Source organism: Parus major, chromosome 5 (genome assembly GCF_001522545.3).
Source record: "Parus major isolate Abel chromosome 5, Parus_major1.1, whole genome shotgun sequence".
Classification (NCBI taxonomy): Eukaryota; Metazoa; Chordata; class Aves; order Passeriformes; family Paridae; genus Parus; species Parus major.
Genome location: NC_031774.1, coordinates 50,219,305 through 50,229,456, shown reverse-complemented (window position 1 = coordinate 50,229,456; position 10,152 = coordinate 50,219,305). Strand labels below are relative to the sequence as shown.

Here is a 10,152-nt window from a genome sequence, read left to right as displayed (position 1 = left end):
TGAGACAACTGCCACGCAAAGCTTGCACCAGACTAAGTCAAGCAGAAATTCCCAAGATTGCTCTGGAGGGAAGAATGACGGTAAAGGAAACAATTTCATGGCCTGGATAATAGGACTGGCTATGCACTGTTAAGTGTTCAGTGTCCTGTACCAGAAAAGCTCAAGACCTGCACACCATTAACAACTGACTCCCCTCAAGTCCCTAGTCAGCAGTGCTGTGCCTGGGATTTCAGTTTGCATCAACCTTTGGTAGCCTTATTTTGCATGGACACCTCCTTTTTATTATTGCAAATCTGCAGGAGTGCAGATGATGGGACCTGTGCCCTTTTCAGTGACAGCAGGAGATGTGCTGGGGCAGATAGTGGTGGCCTGAGAAGAGCCTTAAGCCACTGTCCTCCACTCTCTTTGGCACAGAGCTGCTGAGGCTGTGGCAGCCTGGCTGCAGGACATGGTGCTCAGCCAGCCATGTGAGAGGGCTGGGCAGGTGAGGGCCACCAGGGTGAGGGAAGGCAAGGCTGCCACCCCACAGTGAGTCACCTTCCTCTTACCACCAAGTGACACACAAGTGCAGGAGCTCAAGGGACAAATGAAACAAAGGCAGGGCCGTGTGGACAATAAACAGTTTATTACCAATATGAACACAGATACTGTGATGCACTGACGTACCATTTTTTAATATTGTGATAACTCTGAGACAAAGAACTTGTTGGCTGACAACTAAACATGTCTCTTTCTTCTGGTGATGCCTCAATACATTTCTGTTGGCAAAGGATCTTCATTTACATTGCAGACTACTAGTAAAATTACTTTGAAGTCATCTATCAAAAGCAAATGGTTCACGTGTGTTCTTATCTACTACTAAAAAGAAAGGTAATACATTTAAATAAGCAAATACAAAATACAAAAAAGGCTGACAAATCCAATGTGCAGTGTCAGATGAAATCTAAAAAATCCAGAAATTTAAAATTTAATAATCTTTAGATTAAGACTTGTAAAATGAAGCGAATCCAAGGCAGCAGCAAGCTTCAAAGTGTGCTGAGTCTGCTAATAAAAAGGGTGTAAGAACAAAGACAGTGCCGGTGTCCTCTCTCACCATCTTGCATGACCTTGGTACACTTAGAAATGATCCAATCTTCCTAGCATTCTTAGTACCGTCCAAATGCTTTGCAATCATTATGTTGTACTGATTCTACTCAACTCCTGCCGTATGGCTAGAAAACCAAACCAGAAAGTTAGTGCATAATGTTATACCCAGTGTGATGGAAAACGCTAAGTACGGAGCTTGCAGAAAGTACACGCTGGTAAAAGGATGAGTGGAGGGTAAAAGGATGAGTAAGGGTAAGCAGTCAGCTGCTGGCTTGCAAACTGCAGTACTACTGTAAGAAGTTGCATCTGTGGTGTATGTGAATGCCTTGTTTTGCACTGGAATGAACTAGGGAGGCTCTGAGGGCCAAGCTGCTGGGACAGTAGCGTATGGACAAGGGTCTCTCCAACTGCAAACTGCCTCGAGGTTTTGTGAGCACACACATCTAGGGCAAGGGCACAGGGAATGGATTTTAGCTGTTTTACAGTCTCCTCTTTTTCCCCTTCCCTGTGGATCTAACGTGGGGAGTGCAGGGTGTGGACATGCATCTTCGTTTGCCCTAATGTGGCTTTCAAATGAGAATGTTGCTGTGCATTTCAATAATGGCCCTGAAAAATACCTTCAGTTGTAAACTGCAGAGCAATTTATTAAGATGTACTGATACATTTGGTGCAGCTCCTGTACTTTTCAATGAATTATAAAAATATGTGGCTATTTGGAAAGCTGTAATTGAGTGAAGGTCTGAAATAACCCTTCAAGCACAGGAAACGTACAGAAGATTTTTGGGAAGGATTTTCAGTTAGCTTCCTTTGTTCCCTCCTCATCCCAGGCCTGTGTGGCCAGCAAGTTACAAGTGATTTCACGCTTGCTGATTGTGATAAATTGATGTGCCATGGGCTACAGGCAGGCCCTTTCTCACCCTCCCACCTGCGAGAAACACCAGCCAACGAATTTCTCATAGGCTGGTGGTAAAAATGCTCATCAACAGCATAATAAAGGGTGTAAATGCAGTGTTATGGTCAGAGCTCAGATAAAGTAAATGCTTGTTCTTCAAATGTGTGTATAAATCAGAGCTGTCAGAGAAGTCTGAAAACACCAGGGAACTCTCTGCAGTTCCTATCATCTTATCTATGGAAAATTAGTCATAAATATGAGAAAAATAATAATTTTTCTCTTTCTTACCATCAATTATCTCCTCTTTCACTTTGTGTAACTCTCTTACAACTTCCTCCAATATTTCCTGATGAGACAAAACACAAGTCAGCTGCTCAGAATTTCCTTCTGACTGGTGGAAGAAAATGCAAGTTTAACATGGCTGTGCTTGTCCCCCACCTCCACTGCTGGTCAGAGCCTAGCACTACTAACAGCTGCATCTGCACTCCTAGGCAAGGATGCAGAAGATGCTGGCATATTTACTTGCACATTTCTGTGCAGACATCAAGATGAAATAGCAGTGAGATTGTGCTCTCTTGCTGCTCACCAGCTAGCCCTTCTCTAGGCACCTAGTTGTAGAGGAAATCAGAAGACTGAACAGCCATTTTGCTCGTACAGCGCATGCATGGGGGAAAATGGGTAGCTTGCCAAATCTCTACAAGTGCAAATGACATCTTCACTCACCTGTTTCATTCGATCAAAATCTAAGGCATCCATAGCCACATCATTGCTGCTGCTCACTGGCTTCATCCTTGAGAAATGGAAGAAAAGCATAAAAAAGCCAGTCAGTTCCCTACAATGTGTGCTAAGCTGCACTCACCTGATGGTGTGGATGAAATCCACCCCAGAGCAGGGGCACCTGTGTTCAAGTGCTGGACAGGATTGTTGCTGTCCCTATTGTGCTGCTCAGGAATATTTGGCAGCCAGAGAGCAGCACTGCTCCTGTATGCACAACCTGACCCTCACAGATGCTGTGAATTTTTTTTTTTTGTTATTCATTTATTTATTTTATTTTATTTTTTTTGGTGTTGGGAATCTCAGTGATTTCAGGTTAGAAAATGCTGAAGGGATAAAGCCTATTGAACACCATGGTTTATTATGACATTTGCAATTTGCAAGCTACATGTCTGGTTTTCTCTCACAGTCCCTTTTCTGCACAGCAGCCCTGTCCTGGCAACCTAGGCTTTCACTGGGTGCTAAAGTAATAGTAGATTACATCTTAGAAAAGTATTATTGGGAAAATAATAACCCACTAATCCTTTCCTTGGAAGACCTGAATGAGTCAAGGGTGGCTCGTTGATAGTATTATGTATCACAGTCATTTTTTATTGACTCAGAAACAAAACCAGCCTGGCCTTAATGGCTAGTGCACCTGAGTGTTATCAGTCTTTCTGCATGGTATTAGTCAGTGGGCTGAGCCACGATGACATCTGATAAAATAAATTAAGAAACCAGAAGCTGTTTGCCTTTCTCTTTTAATCAGTAACTCTAAAATATTTTAAAAACTAACCATGCTGTACAAAGGCTTCGAATAACTTTACCATCATCTTTGAGCCCAAACTGGGGGCTGGTGGAGATGCTGCTGCTCCCCAGGGTTGCTTGGTCTTGCAACCCTTCCTTGGGAAATCTTCACATGTGTCCTACCATCTCACAGCTAATGGAGTTAAGAAAGATCCAAATGCCATAAAACTGATCAGGAATGGAAACAAATCGCCACTGAGAGCTTTAGAAACCTTTGCTGCTTTCCCCACAGAAGTCTTTCAAGCAAGCACTACTACTGAGCACTACTCCAGGCATTAAATTAGGAAAGCACTTGTTCCCACTGAACTCCTCCTCCTGAGATGCAAGGCCATTATAAAAGATAACTACTGAAATGTGATGGCTGCTTTAAATAGCCCATGCTTCATTCCCATTTGTAAGGAGGAAGAATGGTCTTTTTCTGTCTATTTGAAGCTCATGTATTTCCTAGAACCAACATGTTTCACTGGTTTTAGGAGAGCTGGCAAAACTGTATTTTGCTATAATAACATGGATGCATCCCTCTAAATGTTCAGGCAGAACATGTTACAGCATTTTTAACAAAGCAGCCAAGTATGTGCAGACAGTTGCCATTGGCAACTTATCTCTCTCAGCACTGTCATATACCTAACAATGCAAAATAAGGGACATCTCTTTGCAGTAAATACTGAACATTTGTAAGCTTGTGTTCTACTACCTTATTCAGCTTATCCATCCATCTCAGTGTCCAGAAACACCAGGTGCTCCTGGACCAGCATGGGAAGCAAGCCTCTCTCGCTGTCCAACATCAACTGTGATTCAAAACATGGGTGCTGATCCTGAAGCTTGGCTATTCTGACTGACAGGACTTCTGGAGTCTTACTTTGGGTTTCTTGGCTTTTGATACCTGCTAGTTTTTATAACACATGTGTCTGAAAGTTTTATCTGTGGTGGGGCCTTTTTATGTCTTGATTTTATTATCAAGCTTCACTCTCCTTTCTTATGCACCCACTGCTGTTGCATGGGTAGAAGAATAACTTCCCTTATCCCAGCTGCAAGCTTTTCAGATCATTTCTGCTTTTGCTTTTTAATTTCTGCAGAGGCTGGGCAATGAAAGCTTCACCTATTGGCAGGGCCACCATGAACCTGATGTAGCAAGATGGTCCAAAACATGATTTCCACATGGCACAGCACTGCCAGACCCACGACTCTGACTTACACCACACACACACATGGATGGTTTAAGTGCTGGTTCCAGGTGATAAACATCTGTAATGCCCAAGTGAGCAGCATGGGCTGTTTCCATGGAACAAACCTCTGACATGACACCTTCACACTTTGTGCAGCGACAGACAAAGCAGACTGCAAGAGAATGAGTAAAAAGAGGCGGCAGAAGACAAACACTAGTGCTGAATGAGGATGAGCCAAAGGACAAGCCAAGACAGTTAAGAAGCCAGGCAGTTAGCCAGTACCTAGAAGACACGTGGGATTGTGTGGGGCTCTTAGCTTCACAGCTCTTCACCACTGATGGATTTCTACAGCAATGGAATGAAACGAGACATGAGTGGTGCGCATGCCACAGGGACAGCATGACCATCCCGCCTGCTGGCCAGCCACAGGGACATGCAGCTCACCTAGAAAGCAATGAAGATACAGGCTTTTCAACAGAATTGCTCCTTTCCCATGGCTTCTTCCCAGAGTCTGAAAAACAAACATGAAAAGTTAGTTTATTATTTTTGCTCTAAAAATAAAAATATCCTGAAGTTGATTGTCTTATACAGCTGCTTTCATTGAGTGAGGATGAGTGACTTAGGAAAAGAACCAGGAAAATGAGATTGCTGAATGAGTGCATTTGCCTACATTATTGGGAAAGCACTGGCAAAAATCTGCTTAGTGATCCCTTTAATTAGGGACCACATAGTTAAACAATACTAAAAGGAAATTGAACTGGAACAGTAGGAGGAAAATTTCTATTTCTAATTTCTATTTCTATTAGGAAATACAGACTAATTGCTGCAAGGCTTACTTTATTCAGTACAATATTTATTTATATTTTAATTTAAGAAGTCTTAGGGTTTTTGTCTGCATAGTTGGCAGAAGATGTGTGTGCATATAAAAAGGACAGTAAGATCCCACTATGCAAATCTCCACAGAGAATTTATTTAATGTTGTGTACACTTTTAACTCACAGAACATTCTCAAAAAGCTGTACTACATAACCCTTGTTGCTGAAAGTGCTTCCTATCATCCGAGTCTCCTCCTAAAATGCACTGCTGCAGAGATTTGACAACTTTATACACAAGGATTTGCTCCTCTGTGAGGTCCTAAAAAGCCTTTTAAAAGAATTACAGGCACTCCCAGGAAATCTCTAGATCTTATTTACATACACCTTTCTCCTGGCTTCCTCCTCTTCCCTTGCAGAGCACACAAGTCATGGCTTTGTTCCAAAAGGAAGCTGGAATGGTTAAATAGTCATTCCCTCGGGAGAGATTTCTCTCAGCATTCAAGAAAGCCAAGACTGACACAGGGATGAATGTTAGTGCTTGCAGCTCATCTACTCAGATGCAGTTATTTCAATTAATTGTAGGAAAACCAATTTTATCTAGGAACACTCAGGATCAACCTTATTGTAAAAAAACTATTAGATTAAAGAAGAATAGCAGTTTGACATCCAAACCCCAACTGTATAGATCAGGACATCTGCAGTACAAAAAGTAAAATAATACAGCTTTTTTCTCTTAAAAGACTTAGGTGTGTAATGTTGAAGACACAGATCCTCAGCTACATGTCTAACTAAACTGTTTTGCAATTTTCTTGACTGTGAAGCATATAAAAGTCATAATTTCTTGCTGAGTACAGTTTTAAAAACAATAGGTATCTGGGAATTTTTCTGTTAGTTACTGCTGCTGCACTCAGAAGTAGGACAATGAATCCAGAGTCTAGAGGTGGTGGTGAAGACGAGATTAAGAAGACAACTACAATGCCAGCAGTTCAACTTAATTAATACCTGATGAATTTTGCTGCTGCTGGGCAGAGCCTCGTGTACTGGTTGAAGGAGAGGTGCTAGCATCATCCTACAAAGAGAAAAACAGGACATTAATGAGTTTGGGGATGAATTGCAGAGTCCTCTTCTACTCTGGAGACAGCTGCTGCACATGTGGTACAACAGCAAGTTTCCTCCCTGTCCAACAAGCACTGCTGCCAAGATTTGAGCTCAAGGCCATTTAAACTTTAACTTTCCTCACACTGGATGCCAAAATACATCCTTTTTATTTTAGTTAATGTGGACCCCTTTTCATGATTACACTCAATCACTCTTATCTCTGTATACCAAACCAGGTGAAACCACTCTAAAGTGCTGTCTGCTGTTGCCTAAATACAAACCATCCATTTCTCAAATTTAGAAATTCTCTGAGATGTGGAAACCAAGCCACTTAAAGGAACAGTTGCTCACATCCCAGTCTTTCACCCCAGGACAACCACCAGTACCAGAGAGAGGAGTTCAGGTACAAACAGAATGTAACAAAATCGGTACTCCTCTTAAATAAAAGATGAAACACTTCATCAGAGATTTGGACTCTTATCTCAGATTTATGTGTGACAGATCATAAACCATCCATATATTTGGCATGACAATATTATCTAGCAAGCCTCAAAACAAATTCAGGTGAAGCATCAGCTCTGCCTTGTAAAACAGAATTGCACCCAGTTTGAAAGAAGATACCCTGAACATGAAATGTACTCAAGACACAAATTGAACAGATGCTCTCTAAAACACTGTTCTAAACAGTTTGGTGCTATTGAAAAGTTAGATTGGGTATATAAACTAATGGGGAGTTTCAAGGAGAGAGAATAAAGGACAGAAAGCAGGGGCTGGCAAGTTAGAAGTTAAATGGTGCCTTTCATCTCCAAGTGTATGGCTCAAAACCAGCTTTGGGGCAAGATTAAGAGCAATGGTTGCACAGCGGGTTCAACAGGCAAATTCCATGCTTGAAGCATCCCTCAGGGAACAGGCAAAAAATAGCTCCTTTTCTCCCTAAACAGTGAAAAGTGCTTATTCCTGCTCTTCCTACAAATCTTTTTGCTTGGGGCAAGACCTAGATTGTTTTAATGGATTTCCTACTGAACATCTGTGTCTTTGGAGAGAACATCTCTACACAGACAATATGAAGCACACAGGATGCTTTATGACCTTGCAGCTGTGGCAGAGAGCCTTCAAGAGGGTACTGGCCAGCAACAGGAATGCTGAATGAGCAGCAGCCTGGAAAAGCACCACAGTGGAAAGGATGCAGTGCAAATCCTGCCCTCTCCTAAAAGCAGGAATCTTCTACCCTTTACCAGTTCAACAGTTAAAAAAGTGTTTTCATCTGCATGTTGGACTCAAAATTGTTGCATCAAGTTCAGTCTACAGACTCAGTCAAATAAAACCGCTTGTATAATTGCTTTTGTTGAAGAAAAATTAATCAAAGTTCCCCAAAGCTGTCCAAATTCTATCTCAGTTTAGTGTAGCTATCATGGTCACATTGTGACTTCTGCATGATCTAATGGTTAATACACTGTTTTCCCTTCTTCCACCAGGCACATTCTCTGTGCACTCTGGGCTCTCAAGTGAGCTGATTCTTGCTTTGCATACAGGTTGGCAATCCAAAGTTATACTGCAGGGTTGATGGTCCACTTCAGCTTAGCTCAAGCCCCAAATGTAAAAGAAGATACATGAACTTTATCTCAAGTTAACTCGCCAGAAAGTTCAATGCACCTTCTTACAGGGCAAGAACCTCCTGTTCCTTACACCACTGGGATTAGACCATGAAATAGAGCTCATTCACCTGGTTTAGACAAAACCTCTCATGAATAAAGCAGCTGTTCTTGTTTGTAGGGTGCTGTTCCCAGGAAAGGTGGGAAGTTACATTCGGCTTTGGATTGAATGTGCACATCTATTCCTGGATCAGCACTGCTTGTTACTGCCTGCCAGACACAGTGAATGAGCACAGGACTTTGGCTTACAAGGAATCTGCAAGAGCACAACAGAGAGGAGTGTTTCACTTACGTTTTGGCTTTCCTCTTCCTTTTTGTCAGCTGGCTTGTCTGACTGCGACGCTGCTTTCCTCCTTTGCAAAGGAACAGGAGATAGGACATGGTCAGCCCTCTAGAAACAATCCTCATGGGAAGACTGATTCGGGCTTTGGTGGGAGTTACTATTTTTTTTAGCTCACCCCAGAGAACATAACAATGGCTGGGTGCATTTAGTTGTGTAGGACTGGGGTGGAGGTGAAGAATCCAGGTCCCAGTGATACAACTCAGGGAGAGAGGGGCAATATTATGAGGTGGTTAACAGAGGAATGCAGGGTGCAGAGCATGAGGAAATGTGATGAAACAGAGCAAGGAAGAGAAGCTTGGTATGAAACTGGGTGAGAAAAGGATGGCTTCTCTCCAGGGTTCAGCAAGTCCTGGTTCCTGGCTCCTTCACAGGAGAAACAATTCACCCTTCCATCAGGGGTTTCTGAGGCCCAACCCTGCCCACAGCAGGTGGCTCAGGTGGGTACTGCAGTGATGACACTGCTCTCAGCCAGCCCCAGGGTCGGCTGTTCTGTATCCCACATCCCTGATCCTGCACAGAGAAAGGGCTGTAGCAATGTTCCCACATGATGGGAAAACTGTCAAAAAAGCCCTTCAAACCAGGTCCACCCTTGCTGGGAGACACTGGGCACCATTTCTGCTCAGCCAAGACCCCCTTCTCCCTCCAGGGTGGGAAAGATCTGGCTAGAGACCAGGAATCAGGAAACCAGCCCATCTGCCTGGTTTTCAAGTGTCTTTGGTGAACAACAGATTCTTTTTATCTCAAAACCACTTCAAAGGCAGGAGAGCCCCTGTGCCCTGTAGTCCCAGGACCAGCAGTGTTGGTGCTGCCTACAGAAGCTGAGTGAGGACCTGAGACCCACACTCGTTTCTGCTTTCCAAGGAGGGGCAAACCTCTCTGAGAAGTGGCAAAGTGCTGCAATCCATCCACTGGACATCACAGTAAACAAAGGTGTTGGTTGTTTATTTTTGAAAAATGCATGGTCAAATTTCCTGGGCATTAGCCAAATTGAATTATGAAAAGAAAACCAAATTCTTTATTTTTAAGCTCTATTTAGGTTCTAAACAATACTCCAGCGGGCCCAGTGCTGAGGCTCTAGAAATCCAATTTCCCATTTTAGATCATGAGGGGAACTGCACCTCAACTCTCCACATGGACTTTGATTGTGCTGAACTTTTCCCTTATCAACCTGTGAACACTACCCTTACCAGATATTTTTTAAAACACCAATATGACAGGTTTTTCATTTAGTCTTATTCATTCTTTCTGAAGTGAACAAAATTCAACTCAGATGAAAAAGTCTCAGGAAGCACTAAGAAAGGCTTTCGAGAAAAGCCTCACTGGATACACAGCTTGGAGGATTTGATGAAAATTTGACAAAAAACCAAACAAACTGGGCAGTATGTGTCTGTAGGACACAGAGCTCTGTGGGAATTATTTCCAGATATTCAACTGCATTAATAATTATACTAGATCAGTAATAAATTTTTGGTCTTTCTCTAATATTTACTTGATTCTTCTAACAAAAAGAAGTTTTGTAATTATTACAAATCTAAGTGAG

The 10,152-nt window shown here is 42.5% G+C and overlaps 1 protein-coding gene across 7 annotated transcripts in view; it reads right to left on the bottom strand.

Annotated features, from left to right (window-relative positions):
* Window positions 1–603: 603 nt before the first annotated feature.
* The window catches only part of EVL (Enah/Vasp-like), a 117,792-nt gene continuing 108,243 nt past the window's right edge, over window positions 604–10,152 (bottom strand). For 3 of the 7 annotated variants that reach the window (XM_015630894.3, XM_015630892.3, XM_015630893.3), the window contains exons 8-14: window positions 8,562–8,622; window positions 6,522–6,588; window positions 5,149–5,215; window positions 4,987–5,049; window positions 2,702–2,768; window positions 2,267–2,324; window positions 607–1,211 (exon numbers count right to left, since the gene is read on the bottom strand). In XM_015630894.3, the coding sequence (XP_015486380.1) occupies window positions 1,174–1,211; window positions 2,267–2,324; window positions 2,702–2,768; window positions 4,987–5,049; window positions 5,149–5,215; window positions 6,522–6,588; window positions 8,562–8,622 (421 nt within the window). In that variant the 3' untranslated portion in view covers window positions 607–1,173. Of the gene's footprint in view, window positions 1,212–2,266; window positions 2,325–2,701; window positions 2,769–4,986; window positions 5,050–5,148; window positions 5,216–6,521; window positions 6,589–8,561; window positions 8,623–10,152 lie in introns of all 7 variants that reach the window. The other 4 variants (XM_019007007.1, XM_019007009.1, XM_019007008.1 and 1 more) reach the window with 4 other exon arrangements.